This window comes from Falco rusticolus, chromosome 9, assembly GCF_015220075.1.
Source record: "Falco rusticolus isolate bFalRus1 chromosome 9, bFalRus1.pri, whole genome shotgun sequence".
NCBI classification, from domain to species: Eukaryota; Metazoa; Chordata; class Aves; order Falconiformes; family Falconidae; genus Falco; species Falco rusticolus.
Window position 1 is genome coordinate 29,476,377 of NC_051195.1, and position 26,882 is coordinate 29,503,258.

At 52.3% G+C, this 26,882-nt stretch overlaps 2 protein-coding genes across 6 annotated transcripts in view; both read right to left on the reverse strand.

Moving 5' to 3' along the window:
• Positions 1–1,576: 1,576 nt before the first annotated feature.
• LOC119154166 (solute carrier family 2, facilitated glucose transporter member 9-like) lies at positions 1,577–9,621 on the reverse strand. Its single transcript, XM_037401429.1, is given in 13 exon segments — positions 1,577–2,234; positions 2,471–2,598; positions 4,125–4,200; positions 4,769–4,870; positions 6,075–6,185; positions 6,310–6,497; positions 6,861–6,993; positions 7,074–7,219; positions 7,485–7,609; positions 7,694–7,854; positions 8,320–8,418; positions 9,396–9,575; positions 9,577–9,621. Coding segments are annotated over 13 exon segments (1,734 nt in total). The 3' UTR covers positions 1,577–1,994.
• A 4,338-nt stretch (positions 9,622–13,959) lies between these two features.
• BTRC (beta-transducin repeat containing E3 ubiquitin protein ligase) overlaps positions 13,960–26,882 on the reverse strand; it is a 124,019-nt gene continuing 111,096 nt past the window's right edge. For all 5 annotated transcript variants that reach the window (XM_037399557.1, XM_037399555.1, XM_037399558.1 and 2 more), the window contains 5 exons: positions 26,659–26,769; positions 25,982–26,060; positions 22,430–22,623; positions 15,330–21,420; positions 13,960–14,147 (listed from right to left, as the gene is read on the reverse strand). In XM_037399557.1, the coding sequence (XP_037255454.1) occupies positions 22,462–22,623; positions 25,982–26,060; positions 26,659–26,769 (352 nt within the window). In that variant the 3' untranslated portion in view covers positions 13,960–14,147; positions 15,330–21,420; positions 22,430–22,461. The remainder of the gene's footprint in view (positions 14,148–15,329; positions 21,421–22,429; positions 22,624–25,981; positions 26,061–26,658; positions 26,770–26,882) is intronic.

The window sequence follows — 26,882 nt, forward strand, 5'->3', positions numbered from 1 at the left end:
AAGGGTCCACAGGAGCAAACACACCCAAAAGACACCACAGGATTTTGCCAGTGACTTCCAGTCCTTGGAAAGAGGGGACTTCTGGCTCTGGTGGTGTCTGAAGCCCTAGCAGAAATGGGTCCCAGTCCCATGTTTCCTAGGTCTGCCCCATCTCACCAGCCGGCACAGAGCAGTCCTGGGCCATAAGGCAACACCCTGGCTCCTTGGCTGTGCCAGGACCCTGGGATGGGGGCCTGCTCCCAGGGGGGGCATTGCCTCCCACATGGAGGGCAGGGGGCATCTTCCAAGCCACCCCACATGCTGGGCAGGAGGGATAAATAAATACCAGAATAAATAAATACAAGTGGCAAAGAGGCCTGAAATGATGCTGTCGTTTGCTGGGAATGAGAGACACAAGTGTAATTTAGGTTTTGATATTATGAAGGTCTCGCTGCTCTAAAACAGCAGGGCACTCAGTGCCTCATTAATAAAGGATAAACTTGGAGTCTATTTACAATGCACTTTTTGGGGTTATTTACACTCCATTATACATATGTAATGCTGCACATATTTACCGCTCTGTTCTGCTGCCGAGAGCAGCCGAGTTGGGAGGGAGACGGAGTGGGAAGCAGCTGATGCTGTGGAGCCGTGACCCCTGCTTTGACTCGTGTCCTTTAAATGGCTCAAGATGCAGGAGAGCCCCATGTCAGCTGCTGAGGATGGAGGGGCTGGAACCAGGCACTGGGAACCCAGTATGGCCCAGTCCCTGTCCCCATGGGCCCAGCACCCGCCCACCCCCAGAGGTACCCCGAGGCTTTGCTAAGTGAAGCAGAAAGGGTGAGCTCCTCACCAAGTGACCACGAGCACCAAACGTACAAGCTGTGGGCCCATCGCAGAGCGGGCAACCTGATAAAAGAGGGCTAAATTATTTGCAACTAAATAAATCATGCTTGCATTGGCACTAGGGGGGTTTCACCATGCAGCCCTTCCCACCATCTGGATTTTACCTCTTACCAGAGCAAAATATTGTAGTTCTCCTGCAAACCACAGCTCCCCGAAGGTCTGTCAGCCCGGGAGCCCCCCACCCCACGGTGTTTGTGGGAGCTGCTGCGAGAGTCCTGGCTGATGCAACTGCCATGCCCACGGCAGTCCCAGGAAAGAGGGCAGCCCCCAACACAGCCCCCAGGATTCAGGGCAGAGATGTGGGAGAGGTGGTGACAGAGAGAGGAGAGGCACCTCGGGGTCACAGCAGTTCACGGGGTGCAGCAAAGGGCTGTGGGTGCAGCCAGGACCCCTTTGTCTTCAGCAGAGTTTGGGAGGTGCAGGGGTCCCATGGGAGCACTCTGTGGGGCTAGCACACGAGGCCAGGCAGCAAGAGGCCACTGGCACGCTGGGGGGGGGCATGTTGGCTGGATAGTCACCCCCAGCTCTGAGCTCCATGTCCCTGCTGCAGCACCCTCTGGTTTGCCTGACCAAGCCAGGGTGAGACACAAGAGCCTGGGAGCCACCCTGGCCACCCTTCCTAGGAAATGTTAGGCGATCTTGACCTTTCCAGCCAGGCACAGCAGGGAGGATGACAAGCCCCCCACACCATCCTGCTCCTCACTGGCACTGGGGGAAGCACCCACCCGTGCCAACACACTCCAGCTTGCTGCCATCCCAGACTGGGCTTGCCATACAATGGTTCTGGAGGCAATGTTCTTTATTAAACACCTTGCGCAGGCAGCTCTTGGCAACTCCACACACAGAGGAACAATGTGAAAGAGGAGCGATGTGAATCCCCAGTCCCTAGGAGCTCCCCTCGCTCTGGGAGGTCATTTCCTCCAGTACGGGAGCAATGCACAGTGGTTGATGCAACCCTGGTGCATCATCAGGGCTCATCCCGGCGACAGGCTGCAACATGGTGAGATATCCCGGGAGACCCAGAGCTGATTGAGTCTGAGCAAATTAGCCTCCACTTCCCTCTCCAGCCCGGTGCCTCCTCCACCATCCCCGTCCCCCTCAGCCCACCCAGATCAGGGCAGGCGGGAGCCCGAGTCCTCCAGGGAGCTGCTCTCCAAGGCCCCATAGCCGTCCAGCTTTTTCATCCCGATGAGGTGGGCTGGGATGGAGAGGAAGGAGCGGCGGGTGGCAAAGATGTGGCTGATCTCCATGAAGGTTTTGTTCTTGGTCTCAGGAACAACAAGGTAAACATACAGGGCCACCAGCAGGCAGATGCCACAGAAAACCAGATAGCAAAAGGCGCCAGCTGACATCTGGGGACAATGAGAGAGCAGGGATGGGGCAGAGAGCCAGACACCCCCAACCTGGGCATGGCATGAGGCAGCACCCCCTCCCATCATCTCTCCCTGAGCTGGCTCCAGCCAGCACTGAGCTAAGCCAGGAGCATGGGCATCCCTTGGGTTCAGCCTGGCTTGGCACCCCATCCTGGGGGGGAGCAGCAGGGCTGCATCCATCCCCTCCTCCTCCCACAGCCCCTCCAGACCAGTACCTGCAAGAAGGGGAAGATTAAGCCAATGGTGAAGTTGCAGAGCCAGTTGAGGGATCCCCCCACGATGTAGGCAGCTGGGCGGTGTGACTGGGTGAAGAGCTCTGCTGTCATCAGGAAGGGGACGCCGGCTGCAGAGGGAGGGGACAGATCGAGTGTGAGGAGCAGGCTGCAGGCACCCCGGGGTTGGTAGGTCCTGCCCGTCTCAGTCCTGCAGCCAAAGGGCTGGAGCCCAGTAAGACCCATGGGTCAACATGGTGGTGCTGGGAGGGCTGGAGGAGGTGGGGAGCGTGGGGATGGGTGGACCAGCATCCTGCCCTTGGTCTCCCTTTGGGATCTGTCTTGGCAGGTGGATGGATGTCCCCCAGACATGCTGCAGTTGTGCCTTGCTGGGTGCTAACTCACAAGTTACTTGATAGGAAAGTTTCATACCGAGTCAAAATCAAAGCGAAACATTTCATCTGGATCCTCATTTTGCAATGATTTGCCTAAATGCAGATATATTAAATCTCATATGGAACTCACAGGCATAGAAAGAGAAACATGTTCCTGGCACCCTCCGTAATGCCCTTCCCAGCTTCCCTTGATCAAAATGATTTAGAAAATTTCCTTCTATTGATTAGTTTCTATCGACACCGTGGCTGATTTAGGCAGGAAAGAAGCAACCATATTTCCAAGCACCAGGATTTCCCACAGGACACAGAAACGCCATTTTCCAACCAGCTTTTCCCACCTATGGTGAAAACACCTAGAATGACCAGAAAGGATTTCCCAAGCCAACCTGGCCACTGAAAACTGGATACAGGTTGTGGCTGCTTCTCCTGGAGGGACTCAGCCCCTCCTGCCACGTGTCACTGAGCTGGCAGCCCTAGGTCCCAGGACTATTCCTTTGATGGAGGGCAGGATCTGAGGTCCAGCATACATCCCAGGGCACGTGGGGACCTGGCAGGGGACCGCATTTGACATGGTGACATGCCTGGCATCCCACTGCCTGGGACCAGGTTGACTGGGACTTTTTTATAAAAGATGCTCTAAGGGAGAAGTTGAACCGAAAAAAAAGTGCTAAGAAGTGAGGGAGGAGCGGAGCCCCTGATGAACTCTTACTCACAGCCTGCCCAGAATAGAGATATATATTTTTTTGTTTTAAAACTCCTATTCATCATTGTTTGTGAACAATGAGCCATTAAAATCCTAATTAAAGATGTAATTACAGTGAATGAAGTCTGGGCTGAGGATGAATTATAGATCTGTTAACAGCTCTGCTAATACATCAACTGGGTAAACCAGTCCAGGTTTCACTCCTCGCTGCTCGAGCCCGCGCTCAGTCAGGGGCAGGACGATGCTCACCAGCACTGTGACAGGAGAGGGTAGCACCTCCAGAGAGGCCTGGGGAAGGCTGCCAGGGCTTTCTCCCTGCTTGGCCCAGGAGCACGGATGAGGAGGAGGAGGTGGAGCGTGCCCTGGGGACTTACTGGTCTAGAGGGGCTCGTGGTGGGGTCCTGCTCACATGGCACAGCATGACAAACCAGGACCTGGCCATGGGGGAGGGACCAAGGCACCGGTCCTTCTGCTTGCCTGCAAATACCACTGCTCCCTGCTTTCCTGGGGCCCCCATTCCCACCCCATTGCCTCCTGCTCCTGCCAGCCCCAGACCCACCTGGTCCCATGCAGAAGCCAGCGATGATGCCAACCACACAGGCGACGCTGACATAGCGCATCCAGGGCAGGGTGGTCTGCAAGGGGACACTGGGCTGGAGAATGCTGCGGTATCCCCAGGATGGGGCTCCATACCTGCCCCTCTGCTCAGTGGTGGCCCTTGGGGATGGTGGCCGTGCAGGATGCATGGGGTAGATGCAGCCAAGAAATAGGTAGTCGGGGGCAAAGCTGGTGAGGGTCAACCTTGGCAAAGCTCAGCAAATGGTGATGTTGAGGCAGCCCCAGAGCTGCAGGAGCATCCGCCAGGAGCAGGCAGCAGAGGTAGGACCCTGCAAACCCCTCCACCTCCCATGGCGTTTCATAGATGCCTCCCTGGGGACAAATATTTCTGCAGAAAAGCCACCAGAAGCGGCAGGATTTTTCTCATGTGGATTTGGGTTTTCTTTTTTGTTGTTCTTTGCTTTGAATTTTCCTTCCCTTTAACTTTGATGGGAAAACATTGCTTGGAAGAGCCAGCTCACCTCTTATCCCTCCTCTGGGGTGATACCCCTCTCTTCATCACCCAGCCCTTGTTAATGCACCCAGGGCTCCAGCCCTGGTCAGTGGCCCGGGGCGGGGGTGGTGGTGTTGGTGGCCAGATCGTACCTGCAGCAGCAGGGAGACAGTGATGCCAGCTGAGCAGATGCCCATGGTGCAGAAGCCGGTGATGATGAGGGGCCGCCGGCCCACCTTCTCAATGGTGAAGCACTGCCGAGGGAGAGCAGAGACTGGTGGGGTGGTGGGGAGCTCCCCACCAGGATGGGGGCAACCCCCTGAACCCCAGATCCAGCTGAAGGTGGGAGGATTCTCCCAGTGGCATCTGGGGATCAGGGGTGGCCCCAGCTCAGAGCTCCAGGGTTGGGGCCAGGGCATGGGAAGCGCCAGGACTCTGGGGTCTCAGAGTCAGCATACACTGGGCAGCAGGGGGGTCCCGCAGAGCAGGGTCAGGGCTAGCTGGGGTGGCCCTACGGCTGCATTCACACCGGTGCCAAGCAGAGGTGCTGGGCTGGGCACGGGTTGTTTGTGGGGCAGCGGGCAGAGGAGGCAGGGTGCGGGCAGGCAGCGTGGCAGCGGCTGGAGCAGGCAGGGTATTGACAGCAGAACAAATGCCTGTAATTTTATAACCAATCTCGTCACGTCCATTGGGGGCCATTTGCAGGGCTGCTCCTGAGCAATCTGGCTGCACGCTGGGTGGCTGCCGGGGGGCTGGGGCAGCCCCATGGCCAGGGCAGGGGAGAAGGGGGTACCCTTCAGAAGGGCAGGGGGGTGACCAGAGGGGCCCAGTCTGCCATGGGTTGAGCTGTGGGGAGAGGGGAGCAGCCCCAGCTCAGCCCTGGTTTTCTGGGAGCAGCCACCCCCCATCCATCTCTCTAATTGTCAGGGAGTGGATTTAGTGCCGGGTGGCTTGGGCTGGCCCCGGGTGACGCTCACAGATGGGACAAGGGCCATAAATCTGCCTGGCCCAGTGCTAACTCTCCAGCTAAATGAGCCCTGGCTGGGGGGGCCAGGGCTGCTAGCCTGCGGCCAGGCCAGTGCTTGGCTGGGGGGGCAGATGGGGACATGTGGCTCTGCTAACAGAGTGACATTGAAATCAGGAGCCGGAAGGAACCACTTAGCCCCCTCCATCATCTCCAGCCTGCTCCTTGCCCAGCATCTCCCCCAGCCTCCCTGCTACCCATTACCTCAAAATTCTCCCACCCCCTTTTAGATGTGACCCCTCAAATTGAGCCCCTCTCATCCCACCCCCTCACCCCATTTCCCTGCCAAACTCTCTGTCCCCCAGCAAAAGCACTGTGCTGTGGCACGGGTGGCATTTGGGGTCCGTCCAGCCTCCTCCATTTGATGGTGCTAGGAGCTGACAGCTAGGCTCTGGCACTGAGGAACGGCAACCATCTGTTCGTCCATCACTCACCCCGATCAGCCCTGCAACAACTTCAATGGCACCAGTGCCCACGGTGGTGTAGGGGATCTGGGCTGCAGGGATCCTGGCGTTCTTGAAGATGGTGTTGGTGTAAAACCAGATCTGCCAAGGAGGGGACCTAGAGTGAGCTGGGGGGACGGAGCCATGGGGCACTCGAAGTGAGTTGAAGGTCTCAGCTCAGCCTCCGCAGAGCCAGGTCCAAGGGCAAGGACGCCACAGGGCTTACAGCATCGATCCCTGAGAGCTGCATGCCGGCGTTCACCACCACCACTGAGAGGGTCTGCCAGCGGACAGAGTGGTCCTGCAGCAGCTGCCGTATGGAGACCATCTCCACAGAGGAGAGCGACCGTTGCTCCTCCTTCATCTCCTCGATCACTTCCTGCACGTCAGATGTCCCCAGGAACCGGCACAGCGCTGTGGGGAGAGTGGGGGTCACAGCCACGCATCTCCCCATCACAGGGCGGATGCTCACAGGTATGGCACAGGGCAGGGGCAGGGGCTTGGCTCTGCCCTGGCTCAGCCTCCCCAGGGGACCTCCCTGATCCATGGGGCTGAACATCCATAGGAACTGAGGAGATGCCTCACGCCGTGGTGATGGGCACCATGGAAATGCTACGGCACAACTGGGTGAGACACAAGGGCTGAACAGTAAGGACTATGGTGGGGTGTCAGGTCCGGGTGTGGAAGGATGCTATGAGGATGCACCTTGGCCTCAGGAAACCTTGGACCAGCACCCAGCACCTCCCAGACCCAGTCTTCCCCGGGATGCCCCCTCACCCTTGGTGGCCCGGCAGACATCGTTCCTCTCTATCAGCAGGTACCGTGGGCTCTCAGGGAAGCAGTGCAGCAGCAGGAGCTGTAGGGAGGCGGGAACAACCACCACCGACAGGTAAAGGGGCCAGAACCTGTCCTGAGAGGGGTTGAAACGGGGCATGTCACGAGGAGGGCAGAGCAGGGTCCAGCACACACGGCTGGGTGTATTGTGCTCACCTCACCCAGCAGCTCTGGGAGGCCCAGGACCTGTGCAAAGAAAACGCCCAGGCAGATGAAGATGCTGGGCATGAGACCCAGGAAACCTCGCAGGTTCTTGGGGGCGATTTCACCCAGGTAGAGGGGCACCACGCTGAGACAGATACCTGTGGGGGACAGGAGGGACCGGGATGGGAGAGGCAGTGGGGAGAAGGGTGCCCAGCCAGACACTCAGTGCATCTCCTCCCATGTCCAGCACCATCCACAGTGGGGACCCTGTGGCCAGGGAGGTGGCCCTGCCTGCCCCACGGGGACATCAACCACAGAGCCTGTGGCCATGGGGAATATGAAGCCTTCTCTAGCCCCATGGGAATGGGCTGTAGGGGACCGAGCCATGAAGAAGGGACCGGGCACAGCCCAAGTAGCACCTACCAGAGTGGAGCCCTGTGATGGAGCGGCCGACAATCACCATCTCCGGGGACCCCAGCTCCCGGCTGAAGCCCATGAAGCCGCTGGCCAGGAGGACAAGGAGAGCACTGCGGCTCAGCGCACCGTTCCTAGCAGGGCACAAGCAGCAAGGCAGCCCCTCTGACCTCATCCCATCCCTCAGCCACCCTGTCCCATGCCACCCACCCCCTTACCTGCCATACTGCTCCACCAGCACCCCCACCAGCAAGGAGCCCACCAGCCCACCCAGGGCAAAGATGGAGACAGTCAGAGAGTAGAGGAGGGTCAGGGGGCCGGGGGCCAGCCCGTGCCCATACCGCCGGGACCACGTGGCATTGTAGAAAGCCTTTATGTGCTGTGGGGCAGAGAGAGACACCTGGGTACAAATGCGTTGGGAGAAAGGGGAAAACAAGGGAATACAGGCTCTGCAGGGAAAACGCCGTGGGTTTAACAGCACTGCAGGAGGTGCAGGGCAGGATGTGACTGGGGACTACTGCGATGTGCTGGGCTGGTTGCTCAGCCAGCCTCGAAACTGGAGGGGTTTAAGGACAACCTCAGAGATGCCACTGGCAGAGCTGGAGTTGGAGCAAGGAGGTTGTGGGCAGCTTTCCCCAGCCCCTGCCTTCCAGGGGACCAGTTTGGGGGGCGTGCATGAACATAGGCTCCCACGTCCCTCCCATGCCATTCCTCCCCCTGGACTGCTCTCCATGGGTGACTGCCAGCATTTTGATGTGGGGCTGCTGTGTAGCAGTCCCTCCACCCTCCCAGGGAGGGACACGGAGCCCTTCCCCTGCTCCCGGAGAGGCTGCCCATCCCTTACCGCTGCCGGTGAGTTCACCACGGCCAGGTTGTAGCCATAGAGCATGGAGGAGCCAAAGGACACCAGGAGGGTGACCGACAGCAGGGGGAAAGTGAGGTGCTGGGAGAGAGGAGGAGGGATCAGCAGGGCCCCGGCCCACAGAGCTGGGGGACAAGGTCACACATGGCATTGGGTCACTGCCCCTTTGCTATAGGGATGTCCCCAGCCCAGAGCAAAGATCCCAGCACAACGGAGCCGTGTGCTGAGCGCCGCTTCGTGCCACCACCCAGCACCCAGCCCGGCTGGCTTCCCCGCGGCTGGGCTCCAGGCTGTGGCCGGAGGCTTCACCCTGGCGGTGACCCAGCTCAGGCTGCTTGTCCCTGCCGCCTGTCCCTGTCCCCCCTGGCCCGGGGCTGGGAGGGGGCAGCGAGCAGAAGGGGCAGATGGAGCAGGGACAGACACCCATCCCCTCCTGTGGATGGGGGCACCCAAACGGCACTGCTGCAGCTGCCCCACGCACACCTCCCTGCCTGGGGCGCCCAGCGCCACCGAAGGGTGCAGCTCCCTGCGGCAGGTCCCAGTCCTCCCAAAATGCCACGTGCACCCACCCCGCCACCCGCACCAGCACCTCTGTCACCAGCTCCGGCGGCCGGGGCGACCTCGCTGTGGGGAGCCGATGGCTGCGGGGGGCCACCCTGCAGCCCTGACCCAGCCCGGGGGGGGCGCAGACCAGCCCACCGCGGGCTCGGGGTGCCCCGCAGCACCCAGGAGGCGCTCAGGGCACCCCGCAGCCACAGGGGCACCCCTGGGTGCTGCAGCCGGCTGTCTCCCCTGGAGCGCTGAGCATCCCGCGGCGACAGGGCTGTGGCGGGGTGGCCTGCGTCCCCCGGGAGCAGCCCCGCACCCGGAGCCCGGCCCTCCCCGCAGCCCCCCCGCACGGTAGCCGGATCCGTAGCACCCAGCAGCTCCCGGCTCACGCACAGCAAATCCCCGCTAATCCCATCAGGAATCCCCAGCCGCGAAAGAGGGGTGGGGGGAGCACCGTGGGGCACATGGGGAGGGGGATGGAACAGCCCCCCCCTCCGCAGGGAGCTCACCCCGGTGATGTCCCCGCCGGGCTGCGGGGTCCCTTTCCCGGCCGTCGGGGCGAGGCTGCAGCCGGAGCGGGGGCCGGGAGGAGGAGGCGGGGGGGAGGAAGGCAGCCCCGGTCCTGCGGCCTGGCTCGGCTCTCCCATTTTTAGACGGAAGGAGGAGGAGGAGAGGGAAGGCAGGCAGGCAGGCAGGCAGGGCAGCGCAGGCAGCCTGCGTGCCCCCGGGGCTCATTGGAGGCGCCTGAGCGGCCGGAGGAGGAGTCGCCCCCCCCCCCCCCCCCCCTCGTCGGAGGCAGGGGCAGGCCGACACCCCCGAGGGGCCACGGCCAGGCCTGGGGACAGCGGGACCACTGGTGTGCTCCTCTGCCACCGTCGAGAGCCCCCGTATGTCCCCTCCAAGCGAGGGTGGCGACAGGGCCTGTACTAAGGGCAGCATCCCTGCATCACCCCCGAGGCTGGGGGCGAAGGGGCAGCCCCACATCACCCATCGCCCCCGACCCCTCTCCCACTCGGTCAGCCTCTGAGGCAGACGTGCCCCATCCTTGCGGCTCAGGTAGGAGGGCTGGTACCGCAAGGCCATGGCTCAGGGCAGCTCTCTTCCCCAGACACAGAGGGGCACAGCCCCCAGCCCCAGAGAGGAGAGAGTCGGTTCACGGCAGCTCAGAGGATTCCAATTTTGCTGCGGCCAGGAGCTGCCTCCCCTGCTGCTAATGAAGTGCCTTTAATTAGCAGCCTAATAGCAAGCTCTTAATTTGCCGAGGAGCCAGCTGAAAGGATAGGGACCCCACTAAGCCACGACTGGCAACAGCTCCAGGGGCTTAAAAGGGACAGGCCCCGCTGGCTGGCCCCACCTCGGCAGGGGTCCCGGGCAGGGCTGGGAGACCCCCTCGGGCACCAGCACCTGTGGGCCTGCCGTGCCCAAACACAGCCCGGCTGTCCGGGTCGCATCCTCCCACACAAGGATGCTTCAGCTCCCGTCTCCTCCCTCCACGTGAGCCTCCAGCTCTCCCCACAAGCGCCACCGTGCTCTCTCCCCCAGCCACGAGCCCTTTCCAGCCCACTGCTGTTCAGCTTTTCCCAGGACAGGTACCTGCTCAAGAGCTCCTTACATCTTGCTCAGACTTGGTTTCTCCATGTCTCGATTGGGGCACCACCTTTACCGTGGTGGGCAGCTACAGAGACCTTGGTGACAGGGCCACAGTGGGGGGGGACCCGCAGGGAGGGGATGTCCCATTTTGTTCCCAGAGCAGCAGGATGAAGATCTGTTTATCGGACGGACATGCCCATGGGTGCGATGGCCCAGCAGGAGGAGGACATACAGCCTGAGGGTACCAGCCATGTCCAAAGCACTTGCAGTGCTACAGGGCAGTCCTAAATACCCCCAGGACTCACCTCAAACCCCGTGCTAAAACAGGGCAAAGCAGCAAACCTGGGACCCAATGATGAGCTGGTCCGTGCTCCCACTCCGGTCACCCAGATACATGGCTCATCTCTGGGACCAGCACCTGGAGAGTTAAATGTGCCCTGTCCAGTGGTCCCCACCACAAGGAGAGGAAGAAACAGCAGCAGCCACCTCTCCCCCATCCTGAGCCACCTCAGCAAACACCCACCTAAGAACCCTCCTGGAGCTTCCCAGGCCCTCTGCAGTGAAGCCCTTACCTGTCCCCAAGCCCAGTGCCCAGCCCCACAGCCACAGCCCCCCTCCTGCCACACCGCCTGGTGCTGCAGACCAAGCAGGGACATCCTCAGGATGCTGCTTCAAGCCAGGGGGGCAGCCACTGCCTCGATTTAGGGTGTAAATTTGGGTTACTGCCACTGGTTCCCAGCAGTGGCTGGGATGCTGGGAGCAGAGGTTTAGCAGCAGATGTAAAGGTGAGAAACATGTTCTTGGGAGGAAGGGAGAGGAGGAGAAAAGCCCAGGGTGTCAGTTAAGGGTCACCAGGGAGCTGTGTTAATTGGAGACACTCCTGTGACCCAACCCGGTGATGGTGGCACAAGGTAAGATGGAGGCAAGTGCTGACAAGAAACACCCACTGCTCTGTGCTGCAAGGGAGCTCGTCTCTGCAATTTACAGGTGTCCCTGTTCCTCCCCTGTCCCCACGCAAGGAGTCCCTGGCTAAAACACCCCCCTTGGCTGAGAAAGTGGCTGTGAGCCCAGAAACTACCCTCATCCCCTCCCAGTGTCACTCCTGGGAACTCCCGTCCCACTCTCGCCTTGCTGCTGCCCTGGTCCCCAGACACAGCACTGGGGCTGCTCCCGTTTTAGGCCTAATGGGATGCTCGGGTGCCTCCTCTCCTCCAGGCACCGAACACAGTGCCTGGGGCATGCAAAGAAACCCGGGGAGGACCGGGAGAGGCAGAGCAGCAAGAAGAGCCAGTCGCCTCGGCATGCATCCTACACAGAGTGATGACACTTGCCAAGGCCAGGAGGACAGAGATGCCACTGGGAGCACCATGCTCTCCCGAGTGCTTCCCTGAGATGATGGTGTGGTGCTGTACAGGGTCCCAGCAGAGCCCCGCTGCCCAGTGTGGGCAGAGGCAGGATCCATCCTGCCATGCTGTGGAGAGGAAGGACAGAGCCAGCCCCACTGCAATGGCAGAGCACCTGGTGCCTCCTGCCTCCCTGCCCAGCTCCCCAGGGCCAGGCACTGGCAGCCATGAGCCAGCCATGTGGGACCCCACACTGAAGAATAAAACATTTGAAAAAAAAAAAAAATTATATGAGGATTTCTGCAGGACTGGGGAGCGCAGCAGTGGGGAAGACCCACTAGGAGAGTTCCTCCCCTTTTCCAATATGAGATGGAAATCCCTCGGAGAAGACACAGCCTTCAGTGCTGCCTTTAGTGTCTGCCCAGCACCATCTAGTCCAATCTAGAACAAAGTCCACAAGGAAGTAACAAGCAGCTCAAATAAATGTAGGCAAAAAGATGCATTGCTTAGCAGCCACTGACCCCTTTCCCTGTGCTGGAAGAGAGGGAACTCAGCAGCATGGATGCAGCAGGCAGAGCCACTCACAGACATCCCTGCAGTTTAAAAGGTCAGAGCAGTTTGCTGGCACTGCCCTTTTGGAGTTGACACTGCAGAAACGGAGATGGTCCAGCAGCTTCCCTGCCTCGCTGACCCCTGGGAGGAGACTGCTTCCTTGACTTTGTAAACACCAGCACGGTGCTTTGGGCATGGGATGGGGAGTTTTGGACTCATCAGCTGTGTGATGTTTAACCAAGGGCTTGAGTTTCTGCAAACCACATTGGCCTCCAGAAGAAACTCGGCGGTGTCCCTAGTGAAAGCACTGCTCAAGCTGGCTCTTATTGCACTGGAAAGCTCATCTGACTGTTCTCCAACTGCGGGAAGGCTATTTACCTGTACAGGTGAAACCTTTTCCAGCCCAGGTTTTCCTGGTCATATTCCTTATCCAGCTTCAGTGGTCTGTGGCAGATGAACCCCACACAGCTCAGCCACCTCCCTGCTGGTTTGGAGACTTCAGCTGCTCCTACCACCCAGGTGCATGTCAGCAAAGCACTTTGGAAAAAAAAACTCAGGGTGGGAAGGTTAACGCTGATGAGAAACAAGAGAGTATCCCTTGGGGATATAATGCATGTCTGAGATCTCTTAGGGCAAAGCAAAGTGGCTGGTAGTCACACACACGCACTACTGGAGCCTGCTAGAAAGGCATCACATCCCTGTCTGTCAGATGTCCTCAGCCATACTGGCCAAGGAAGGACCAGCCAGCAAAGGGGACAAGCTGAGACCTCAGATGGCTGCACCCCATTACGTTAGATTTGCATGGGATAGTTCGCACAAGCAGGATCTTATTTTCCTCTCAGTCTTCTCCAGCAGCACAGGTGCTTTCCTGCTGGGACAGGGCGCGTCCCAACACACAGGGCAGTGTGGGTGTTGGCTGTGAAGCAACTTGAGCACTTGCAAGTCTTCTGCAGGCACAGTTACATAGACAAAGCACCGGGCTCTCAAGCCCAGGAGTGGCATCCTATTCCCACCAAACGTTGCATCATTCCCACAACCTCCTGGATGGAGGTGCCATTGCATGGGCTGGGGGAAGCTCTGCCGCACACGGCCTTGGAACAAATGGGCCAGGACGCCACCGAGCCAGGCGCAGCCCATACCCCAGGGGCTGCCAGGACCAGGGGACAGCTTGCCCGCAGAAATCGATGGCAGCGCTAGAGCATGTCTGTCTGCTCAGGGCTTTTGTTTCCCTGGCCATGCTGCCTCCTCTGCTGACAGCTCGCCATCCTAACCCTCTCCAAACCGGTTCAGCACCACCCAACTGCTGAATTCATCCTAAACACTGGTTGTAAGAAATACATTTATTCTCGCCTAGCAGGTCTAAATTGGCCAACTTCCCCTTGCAAAAAACTAGCTTACTATACTCTTGTAAGCATGTATATAATATAATAATAATTTGAAAAAAAACCAAACCCAAACCAACAAAACCAAGATACTTCATTTTAAAGCTGTAGGCTGATCAAATGCTGTTAATTTGAAGCTATGGTAAACATTACTTTCTTCCTTCATTTAAAGTGGAAATAAGGCACACATTTTTAAACAGAAAGGGTAATTAACCACTGAATCTATTTAAGATAAGCTGTCTGGTGTTCATTCTTTTCCAGTGGAAATTTACAATTGAGATTGCTTTTCTTTCTCAAAGACTCTCTTTAGTACTCTAGTTTTCAGATGCCAGAATTCCAGGGAGAAGTTTTCCAGCCCATGCCCTGCAGCACAGCACTGTCCGGTCCTCGAAACCTGGAAAAAAAAGACTCTGATCCTCATCTTTAAATATCAAGGAGAAGAGGGGGAAGGAAGCCAAGGAAGAGCTAGAAACAATCCATGAGGAGAACCTGTTTCTTGTAGGACTGGGTAGTATGTGTGTCGTTTGAGTACTGGGGCTGTGAGTACACAAGGTAAGGGGTCTCATTTGTGTGTGCAGGCAGCCACGTGTGTAAGTCAAGCTGCATCCTGTGTTACAGACCAATCTGAAACGATGGATGAAGCCTGTCACTGCAATTCCTCTTCCGAATCTATTATCGGATGGGAGGAAAGAGCAGGGAGGGAACAGAAAAGGTTAGCAGTGTAAATACATATATATACACACATAAAACCCCCAAACCCTTGCCAAACAAAGCACGCGGCTGCCGGGAACCCTGTCACAGGAGAGATGGGGATTGAAAGTGACAGGAATCCTGCTCTTAGCGCTTCAGAAAAGCGGGAGCCTTTGCAATCTCCAGTCCCCCGCTGGCTCCCAAGAATGGAGCCAGCAGGGAGAGAGATGACGGGAGTGTGGGGGTTTGTTTGTTTTCTGACCACCCCAGGAGCCAGGATCTTAAAACTGCAGCAGCCTTTGTTTTAAAAGGGGCTCTTAAGTAAAATTGCAAGATCCAAGGCTGCTATCCAAGGAGTGTTTTTAAGAGAAAGGTATTCTGAGGGCAAGGGTGCTTGTGTTAAAATTCAGGCGAGCCCTAAGCATGACAGCATCCCCAGCCATGGAGTTGCATGGCGGTGCTGCGATATGTCAATTACTCACTCATTATTGAACAGCAGGATTCTGATTAGCTTATAAAACAAATTTGTGCTTCTCCTACCAGGATCTTGCAACAGTACCCAGAAAAACAAAGTCTTTATAGCCTCTCTCCCCCCACTTTTTTAATGGGCAGGATGGCTCCAGCTCTTCTGTGTCAGTCACATCCGTTCTCTGGCTTACAGCGTGGACCCATTTGCCCCAGCCAGAGGCCATCAGCTATGAATGGAGAGTTTGTTAATTAAAAAGTATGCTGTGGTTTTAGGAATAAGTGTTTTTCCCAACTGCCTGAGCAGTCTTTTATGCTGCACTCATCAATGAGTGGCAGCTCTGAGGTGGGACTGGCTACGGCAGACTCCACGTGTCCTGTGAAGCTGCATCAACCCAGGCCTCGGGGCAAAGCCACCCACCTTACAGCCACAGCACTTCCAGGTGTTCACACCGCAAGTATCATGCACAGTGCACACGCAGCAGAAGCGTGACTCACGTACACGGGGCTCAAGGAAGATACGGGCTTAGGCTTGCTGTTTTGATGGTGTCCTTCACCCCAAAAGGAAAACAGGAGAGATTCACAGCTTAATCTTTGTATTTGTATTTAAGTTATTTTCTGAACAGTTAAAAAAAAAAAAACAAAAACAAACCACACTGTTACCATGATCCTAGCTCAAGTGAACATTAGTACATTAACTACACATCACCGTAACATAATCACGAAATTCAAAGCACTCATTACTTAAGAATCCAGATAACAAATATAGCAGAGTAACAAACAGAAAACTCTGGAGAAACCATGTTCTTTCTCACCTCTCCCACTCCCACACCCACCTCAGCCTGAGCAGGCAGGAGTGATGCAGCATAGGCTGGCCTGGCAGGCATGCAGCTCTCCTAAAGGTAGTGATGTAAAATGACTGGGAGAAATGGGATCTGCTACACTTTGCCGAGGTCCACATTATTTTTCTGCCATGCTAAAACTGTGCCTAGGCTGAGCCCCGCAACGCCTCGCACAAAAAACCAGAAGTAGCCAAAAGCAAAGTTTTATGCTCAAAAGCAGCTCCAGATTTTCACATTGAGTTGCCCAAAAATTCTCACAGCTAGTTCCTTACGAAAGCCACTGCAAACAACCCAGGACAGGCTGTCCTGTCTTCCTCCTGCACATGGAGCTTTGCTTAGATGAAAAGCATGAGTGCCAGCAGATTAAAACACTTTGCCTGTAAAGGCAACTAATTGTTACTCGTCATACAGGTACCAGCAGAGTTGCTCTGTGATGAAGACTTTGTTTTGTGCTGGATTTCTGGCCACAGCTGCACTTGCCTTATGCTTGAGCAGAAATCAGGATATAGTTTACAGTGATAGGGTATTAAAAAAAGGGACCTATTTAGGAATTGGCTATAATATCTAAAGGGCTGATTGTACATCCATTTACATCAGGGTCCCTCCAATTTTGAGAGTATCAGCTTAATATCACTAAGGATTAACCAGTGTTGCCAACTCCCATGGGATATCCGCTGGATAACAAATGTGGAAGCCCACTGGTCTTTGGGAACAAGCACAAAGTGGTGGGAAGAGTTTTCTGACACGACAAAGGACAATTTATTCTGGCAGTGTTCCAAGGTTCACCCTGGGAGAGATGCTTCAGGAATTTGCCAGTAATTTGGCTACATCTCATTTAAAAAAAAAAAAAATAATGGGGTGAGGGGGAAAGGAGGGGAAGCCAAATGCTCAGCAGGCAGCCATTCCTCTCAATCCACTGCTGAGGCTGTGGGGAAGCAACAGGAACTGCTGCTTCTGTGAATCTCTGAATTAGAAGTGGAGACAGAAAGACTGTGCCTCCCTCATGCCAATCACTCCAGTAGCGATTTGCCAGCAGGAGGATGGAGAGATTTCATATGGAGACCTCCTTTGGGGACAGCTGGGGTCGCTTGCTCTTCCCCCCTCCTTCTGGGAAGCTGCTGCTTATTGCTTTGGGGAGAACAGTAGGGCAAGGCTCAGCATGTCAGATGCATCATACATGCCACTTGGAGACCCTGGCAAGGTTCATTCTTCTCTTGGCAAGTGTAGTTTAGACCGTCCCTTTCTCCTCATGCCCCCAGTACAACCGTAAAGGGGCATCAACTGACAAGTTCAACAGTTGGAGGCCTTACTTCATTACCTCCTAATGACTTTTGATGTACTCACAGAAAACCTCTGTTCTTCTGAGTCAACTACACAGCTAAGAGATCTATTTTCAGCATAGTCCCCACTTCTGTAGAGATCCATCTCCATCTCTGCACCTCCTACTAGCTTTCAACCACTTGGGTTGTCTCCTCCTTTTCCTCCCACACTTAAGAGCAAGCCTGCAGTAGGAAGGCTGGCTGCTCCTTCTTGTCTGCTTCTCTAGCTAGGCTCTGTGATTTATCATATATAAATATCCCCACACCAAGCGAATTTAGGCATCATCAGCCACAAAAGGCAGATCTAAAATGGTGTTTAAGGAAACTAACAAAGTTAGGCAAAAAGCCCAACCTGGAGATGTGCTTCCCATTGGAGCTGGGATACCAAAAAACTCAGAACCAAGCCTGGAGCTCTGCTCAGACTGAGAAAGGAACATGTGGCAGGGGCAGGAAACACATACCTGGGAGCGGAGAAATGTGCACAATACTCTCCAGCTTTTTCAGCATTCAAAAAAAATAAGAAAAAGAAAAAAAGGATCCTTTGGAGCAGGAGCAGGTGGCGGGTAGGTAAAGCATGGTCGTCCAAGTCAGCTTCCAGTTTAGAAACAAGTGTAAAGCATTTCAATGTTTCCGATGATCACAGACTTCGCAACTTGTCACCTGAATCCTTCCGTTCCAACAGCGGATGTGTCTGTCCCTGAAAGTTAATGGGGAGCAGAGGGAGCTGCTCCAGAGGAGACAGCCGCAGAAGTTTTCTCGCCGCAAATTCCTTCATGCTATTTCTGTTTGCATATTTTAAAGCAAGCTGTATTCCTCTGAGGATGAGAAATATTTGCAGCAAAACTGCACCCTATTGCAAAGGAGTCACAAGCAGGAGATGGTGTGGCCATAACGGATTGTCCTGCTCTGAATATCCCACACCTCCAGTACTTTCCATCCCGTAGTCCAAGGGGGAAGGCTAGTGTGAGCTTCCTACTTGTGGGAGAAGTGCCAATCTCTATGCAGCAGAGGTATTTAATTTCATTTCAAAGCGATGTGCAACACTTAAAAGCCCATAGACACTTCCAGCCCTTTTTTATCTCCTTTCAGCAGGCAAATTCTAGTTCTTTTCATTATAAACTCTGCAATTACTCCAACCCAGCGGAGGGATTATCCATCCAGTTCATGCTGAAACCTCTCTCACATGCACTCTTGCACACTCACACTCAGACACACACACACACATATCCTAAGGGGGCGGGGGGAAGTTTGAAAAAGCCACTTTCTTCTGACATTGGGAGATCTACTTACCAGATTGTTCCTCCCTGGGTGCACAATAAACACCACCAAACGTCAGGCTGTGGCAGTTTCAAGTTCAAGTTAGATCAGTTAACTTCACTTTCCTTCTTAGCTATCAGAAAATTTGTACAGCTCAGGGAGTGGGGTAGAAATCCTCACCCTTCTGCAGTTCTGTATGAAGTACCCAGACACAGTCCCTCTTGGGGGTAAGATACCGTTCCTACCATGTGCCGAAAATGGATTTCAGCTGTTGCTCACTAAGTGTACCTTAAGCAGCTCTATACAGCAGAGTTCAAACTATGGTACCACTAGAAGACCCAACAGAGCTTAGAAGTTACAGGATAGCAGCACGGAGCAGCAGGGCTATGACAACCAAGGACAATCTGCAGTGGTGTTGTCTCTGTGTTTGGCCAGCCAGTCTTCCGTTTCTCCCAGATTCTCTCAGCTAGCAAAATAAAATGCATCCTCGTAGGTGTTGGCCACAAAGATGCAATTAAAATATTAGGAAGTTCTGCAGCCTTCAGAGGCTGAAGTAACAGATCATTGTTTTCCACAATAACCTAAATGTAAAAGACAGAGGATGACCAAACTGAAGAAATAACTCTTAAATCTGCAGCCAAAGTCTCATAAAACCCTGCTGACACACAACCATGCTGCAGACCTTGTAATAACTGAACTTAGAGGAACAGTGTTCAAATAACAGCAAGATTCAGAACGTCAACTCAGCTAAGTTTGGGATGTAAACTTTGATTCTCTCTGCTCCCTTGCCACTTTGGCTCTGGGACTGCAGTATGCCTGGTATGTAGAGCTGCCTGAAAATCCAAAACAGCCTTCCTAGATTTAAAAGTAGTGCCAAAGTCAGCTGTGGATGAACTTATCATTGTGACTCAGAACTTTTATGACTCTGCAGAGGTAAGTCACACTGTCAGTGTTACCTGAACAGAGCCCAGTTGTTAACCTATTTGACTCTTTTGCAGTCATAGCTCAAACAGAAAATAGGAGTGTCACCACAGGCTCCAAGATGCTCTTTAGAACTCATGTAGTCTCTAGGCTCAATGAAACTACAGGGAGCTGAGCGCTCAACACTGCTGCCCATGTGCTTCAGGCCCCGCACTAGGTACTCCCCAAGCACCAGCCTTCCCTTCCTCCGTAACTCCATCACCTTGTCTGTCTTAGCTGTCACCAAAATGATTTAAGCCTTCTGGAGTAATCTTTGGGGACTCTGGGCCCAGCTCCTTGCAAAATTTCATTGGTGGAAAAAGCACATCTGAAGCAATTAGGAACAACGCAACTGCTTCCCCAGCAAAGTGAAGTTGATGAGTATAGCTTAAAAAAAATTCCCATCTGTCAAGTTCCCAGTTTAGAGGGTGTTAACAGAGCCTCCTCCAGCCCCAGTTAAATCCCTCCAGCCCCGAGATGAAGGACGCCATGTTCCTACTGTGGGACTGGAGTAACTCCCCATTAAGGCAGTGGGGGTTATTCAAGACCTACAGTGGAAGATCTGGGCCCAAACCTGGAATAGCCAGGGACTGATTTACACAGTCTTTCCTGATCGAAATGCAGGCCTGCTGCAATTCCTTCCAGCTCTGTAAAAAGAGCTGTTTTCCCCCAGACCTCTCTGTCTAGTTGAGAGACAGGCAGAATTGTTTCTCATGTCCCTCCTCTAGGGCTATTTTTATCTTCTGAACAATGACAACTTGCAAAAGCTGCTAGAAAGCAAAGATCCAGCTCAGCTACCAGGAAAGGGACTAATCAGCCTGTGTCCCTAAAACACAATACAGCATGCACATAGGTTAGAGGAGCACACTAAAGGCTCTCCTGAAGGCTTTCTAGCAAGGCCAGCCCCAGGAATACTGCAGAACTGGCCTGGAGCCACTGCTAACTGTACTGGCTATACTCATGGCCATACTCGTTTTACCCATCTGCCATCAGCACGGGACTGTGCATTTGCTCATTCGTGTGAGCAAAGTCTTATTGTCATAGCCAGAGTGTTTGTGTAGTGTCTCCACACTAGGGTGGCTTAATCTTGAGAGCTCCCCGAGGTTTTTAGCAGCTCCCTCTTCCAGCACCCAACTACAGCCTCTCTGAGGGGAGAAGGATTGGAAAGATGAGAGCATTCCTCCTCATACCAGCCTCAAACTTCCTCCAGTTTACAGAACGTCTGATAAGCAACACACTGTCCTCAGGGAGAACAGCGGGAGGAAGATGGTATATGACAATCTCTCTGCTAGTGAAATACTGCCCTGGGCCAACGTTTCACCCAGGGCAGGGGTGGACGGGATCTCAACCCCAGCCCATCACGCTTGGAACTTTGGCAGAAGAAAGTTTTAACTTTTCATCGACTAGCATTCCTCAGCCAAGCAGATGTTAAGGGAGACTACAATACACATCCAGCTTCCAAAGAGTTAGCATAGCAGGCAGGAGAGGAAAGAGATGGATTTGGCTCATAATAGTCAAATTTCAAGGGTCCTCTCTCCACAAAAAATAGGTCTGCAGTCAGAACAGCCGAAAGCCACAGGGAAGTTGTGGGAGGGGGGCTGGTGTGGCTGTTAGTGTTTCTTCTGCTCTTCAGAGCTGAATGCTTTCACAAAGGCCTAGCAATGGATACTGATTTCAGTCTGAGTAGCAGCCTCCTCCCCACTCACCCTCCCACCCACCCTGAAGTGACTCTCTCAGCAGGATGCACTGTGGCTATAAGTCTTCTGCTTAACAGCAAAGCAACACATTCCGGCAACATCTTAAATATATTCATAGAACATCTGTGACTGGGTTTGGAGGGGAACCAAACAGGGTAAAGGGAAGAGGAGTGGAACAGGAAGAGGGGGACAAGGGAGGAAGGGGATGGCAAGGTTTAAAAATGTTAACTGTTCATGAAAGATAAAAGTCATCTTCTGATATAGCAGCACTTTAGCAGTCAGCCGCGCTGAGTAGACCCTGTCTGAGATCAACCGCATTCCAACTTTGTTCCAGAAACAAGTCTGAGAGCCTCTCTCTTCAGCAAGTATTGGTTACGTGGATAGTTCTTTTGTCCTGGCATTGGCAGATAATTTAAATACTGCAGCTTAAATGAGTCCTGGGAACAAAAAAACAGAACAAACCAAACAAACCCTGTTTGTACTAAACTTTTTAATGATTTAAAAGAACATCTGATTGACTGGAGTGTTTGAGAAAATCAAGATGGCTGATCTGACAGCTCTGGAGCATCACTGTACATTTGCCAATTAAACAGACAGGATACAAGATGTGCCCTGTGACAGCATTTTCATGGGGAAATGTCACTGTGGACACCCCTTGCAGAAGCCTGTCAGCTCTTCTGCCATTTTTCTCAAGCTATTAACAGTAACTGCACGTACCCACCAAAGTGGGCAATCATGCTATCCCATTCCACTCACGTACATATCAAATTCACTCTACAACTGACCCAAACGTATGAAACATTATGTAATCCCCACACTGCACTGGCCAAGACAAATCAGCCAGGCTCTGATGTGAAGAACTTAACACCTGTCCTACACTAGAGAGAACAAGGGTTAGGCCCTATGAGTAAATGATTTTGCACATTGATGCGTCTCGATTAAATTCACCTGGGCTTGTGCCTCAGTGTCTCCTCCCCCAGCCAAACTGTTCTCTTGAATCAGCTTGCTGCAGAGAGAGAAGAACGGTCACCACTTCAGAGGGAGGGAATAAAGCTGACACTTCTTGGCAAAAGCCTCCTGCCTGGTGACAACTGCCCAGGGTCAGGCCATCTGCATCCCCTTGTTAGGCAGCAGCTGCTCTACTCGCTCTGCAGAAACCCTTCTTCCTTCTGGACAGCAGTGATAGCTGATTTAATTATTGATGATGATGGACAGAGGAGGAGGAGTTCTTCAGGGGAAATCACAGGCGCCACATGCCACAAATCCTAAAATAAAGTCCCTATTCTAAGGTATCAAAAGATTTCTGTCCTTTTACAGGACACTGTAATTACTGTCCAGCCGAGATGAGAAATATTGATAGACGCAGCTAGTTATTCAAGCGGCAGGCTTGCATTAGCACTACATCCAGTGTCACCTCTAAGCCTCATTATATTAATTTCTTTTTACCTGTGCGAGTGTGAGGTACAGTGTAGTGTTATTTATCTTGAGATGTAGGTGTATGTTCTGGACGGGGAACGAGTGGATTCTGCTTGGGCAGCTGGGTCATTCAGAAAATCCCAGATGAGGATGGTGTCATCGTGTGAGCTGCTGACAATCTGGAACTCATCAAACTGGAGTCGAAAGACCCTTCCAGAATGTTCCTAAATGCAAGTGGGAGACACAGCAGTTACTTCACAAACTTGCTGGCACCTGGGATGGAGCAGGGAAGATGATCTTGGCCTTGGATTCTAATGTTACATCCATTTCTCAGTAAACCTCACATACACACTGTGCATCACCATCATACAGCTTAAATTAAAGGCTCTTTCCGTAAAAAGGGTTTGCCATATGCGAGTACTTGGCTGGCAGGAAGTTTACATTACTTTACCCGCTACTCCTTAAAACCCAGTATTAGACATACACTGTGCAGAACAGACCAAACTCCCTCCCACCACACAATTCAGTCTGGTGAGGCCAATAGGAACACTGTCTTCGTTGCTCCATGGCAAAACTCTTTTCTGAAATCACAGCATTCCCAGATGCAGTAGGTTACATGGGGAGAGATGAGAACTCTGCATTCAAGCCTTGGCACCATTGCCACTGCTAAAGAGGAAAGAGCTTAATACTGGAGGACACTAAGAAGCCTGTTGTAAAGTCCAGTGACACAGTAATAATTCCTCTTAAGCAGTTCTAAAAATATGAACTAGAAAGGGCATTCTTTATCGGCAGTTTGCATTCTGCTCTGAGGCTGAGTGGAAATGGCATGACAATTTGGCAAGAGTTCAGACTGTAATTAACAGGAGGTAACGGCAAGATCCTGGATATCGCAGAGCAAATCCGCTATGCTTTCCCTTTCGTGTTGCCTACTTTTTCTTGGTGCTTATGCTGCTGCAGGAGCAGTGGCCTCTTCAGTCAGAAGGGAAGAGAAACCATGCAGCTAGGGTGAGCCCTGTCTCTTCCATTAATACATATTTCTCTTCAGTGCTCACACATTGTGAGGGGCTCAGGGGAAAAAAAACATGTCTTAAAATACTGTAATACTGAAAATACAGGTTTCTCAAACATTTGTACAAAAGAGAATTGTTACCTACTAAATGGGAACCCTCTGCCTTACGGCACAGGACTACAAATATACAGCTCAGTTTGCAAGTGCAACAACTGTTTTGAAGTGAATCTCTGAATCTTTAAATTAAAATTAACTGAAAATACACACACACAAAGCCAGATTCCACTTTTAAAATAAAGTTTTAAAAAGGTCTAATCATTGGAACTTTCCTGATATTCTACCTATAACTTGAATTTGTCTCAAAAACACTTTACTGGTTTCTGCTTTCCACCTATTCTAAAAAGAACTGTTTTTCCAGAGTTTGTGTTGAGGTAGCAAAGTAAAAAATTTCTTTCTAAAAATACCACTACAACAATCAGATCCACTGAGGGATTTCTCACAGAGACACTGACAGAGAGAGGCACTTCCAACAACTGTTTCCAAACCTCCCTTTTTTTCTCCCAGTCACTTTGCTAAATAAGGTTGCCCTAGAAGTTCCACACAGCACCTACCCTTTGCTGTTGCAGTGGCAATAAGCAGAATGCACACCCTAAGCTGAGGCCACAAGGACCTGGACTCTTTAGCTCGTAAGGAAAGCTGAACTGCATGTTTATTCTGTGCCTGGGAAGCTTCTGTCAAATTCATGTGGCTGCTGTTCCAGCTAACGGAAGACAAAACTGGAAGGGACCTGGCATGCAGCGAGCATTTGTTATCTGTGCACTTTCCTCCTACTGTTTGAAAATTGAACACGAGCAGCAGGAGACTCACGATGTTCATTGTGCAGCCAGGTTTAATTTTGGAGGCCGAGGGAAGAATAAGAAAAAAACCCAAACCATGGGTAAGTGGGTATAAGGACACCCTGTTGTCATAAACATGAAAAGTCCTAAAAGTGCCACAACAGCTTCCTCTGTGCCCCCTGCCCCCCTCCCCCCTTTTTGGCCCCCTCCATTGCTATCAAACAGGAATTTATGAGTATCCATGTGTTGAGATTCCTACAGTGTTTCCATCCCACCGCTTCTGATTTATAATATAATTAGCTGGGGCACTTTGGCTGTCCACTGCTGGAAAATGCAGAGGAAATCACACCAGTTAAATTAAGTCTACAGGTTACTAGGCACACATTTGTCTCAGGCTGGAGCAGGAACACTACTAATACCAAGCTGAAGTCTTAGACTCTCAGGAATGTGCTCCTGGGCACAGAGTTGTTCCATAGTTTGGAACTGGGTGGCCAATAACAAAGGGTTTTTCTGGATTTCAGCCATGAAACTATTTGCAGTTCTATTTGGCTAACAAGAAGGTTTTTCAACATAGTACCTGCAGGCATCCAAGGCTCTCTCAGACTCTTACTCCACAGCTTATGGTCCAAATATATGATTGGAAAAGAGTTAGCACAGCTTAATGATTTACTGCCTGTCAGCTTAGTCACAGTAACCCTCACAGTCTGCACCAAATGCAAAGTAAAATCCTTGAGCAAAATCTACACCCATTGCTGTAGCATTTCAGGTGGTCAATGAGTGGGCAGAAGCTCAGCTAGCACAGCTCAGCTGCTGTGAGGTAACCACACATCTATAGAATCAGACCGCCTCTGTATGATCTTGGTTTAAAGCACAGTCTACAGTCACATGCCACAGCAGGAAAAGGTCTAATGTATACCAACCCACACACTGCCCAAACACTTCTTAGCTAAAAATTAAATACATTTAGTATTTCTTTTTCAATGAGAATTTGGTACTGGACTTAAATCTTCCTTTATCCCCAGCAACAGTACAAGGTCTTTGGGGTGAACATGCTGGAGGAATGTACTGGCATTTTTCTCTCAACTTTCCCGCAGTATTGTAAGACCAGCGCAGAGCCACTGTTAAGCATGACTGTGAATGCTGTTAACAGTCACACTATGACATTTTAACCACACCATCATCAAACCTGCACTAAATACCGATGGACAGAATGGATGTAGTAGTTGCTGTTTAAGGATGAGGCAATTTCACTGTTCCAGTCCTTACCTGCTTTTTCCTTAAACACCCAAAAGCCAGTTAAAAGCAATCCCAATGGTGTTTTTGTTCTTGTTCCTCAAATCTGGAATGTGCTACATTTCTTTAAGAAATTTCATATCAACAGTTTAGACAACTTACTACTACATCATCAGGTACACACAGGTTAAAGTAAACCCACTGGCACATGGATTCCAAGAAGGACAAGTATCCAAAACGGATTTAGTTACTAACTTCAAATCACAGAACAAAACTTAAAAAGTGAGTGAAAACCCCACAAGTTCTGACTTGTAATGCTTTATAGTTTGCAACATTAAAAAAAAAAAGAAAAAAAAAAGTCACACACCCAACAAAGCCAAACCCCTAGCAATGATTTCTAGATCCTGTGGACTGGGGCTAAGCTGAATTGAGTTTTCATGGCTCAAGACAGTCCTGATGAAGCACTTTTCTGTCCCCTCCAACATCCCTACCAAAAGCTCTTACCACAAGGGTTCGCAAGCAGAGGGTCCCTGCTGGAGCACGGGGGTCCAAAGCAGCCACAAGATCCCATACTTTAATTTTCCTAGTACCAAAAAAATAGACAAACACCATGGCTCTGTTAAAGAGAAAAGAGCAAGTGCCCACAGAAAAAAATCAACCTGTTAGTACAGCTTAGCTAATACATCAGTTCAAGGAAAATTACAGCAATCTTTCTGCTCTTGAGACCTGGTTCTTGCATTTCCCCTTTGTAAAGCTTACAGAGCTTAATGGGAGGAAAAAATATGCTGTCACAAAGTAAAACACATAAAAAGCATGTGGTAATAACTAACAGAAACACATGGGAGTGTAGACACCTGGTCTGTAATGGCAAATGGTCCAGAAGACATAGCCACAGATGGGAAAGATTGTTCTTACCAGTGGTTCAGCTAGAACACGTTTCAGGTTGAGTCAGATACTCTTACAAACTAAAGAACTGGACCACACAGATCAAATCACACTGACTGATTTCAAAGAAGAAAGGTATACTTTGTAGCACGGTCCTCATCTACAGGCCATGAAAAGGTCTTCTTGGTATGACAGACAAGGAGTCTAATATTTATAAGGAAGATACAGCAAAGTGGGATGTGGGACACTGAGACAGACAGGAAGAAGCAAGGTATTAACTGCACTGACAGCCTCACCCATCATATGCCCCACTGACTATCCTCTTGTTATCAAAGCGTATGCATCTCACCAACTCTTCATGGCCTTCCAGTACTCGTAAACATGCCCCACACTCGATATCCCACAGTCTGTAAGAGAGTACAAAGAAACCCTAAGAATGTCTGAGTATCTGATCATTGCAATGAAACATTTGGTCTTTGCTGGTAGTTAATGGAAACCTGGAAATAAAAGAGTATGCTGA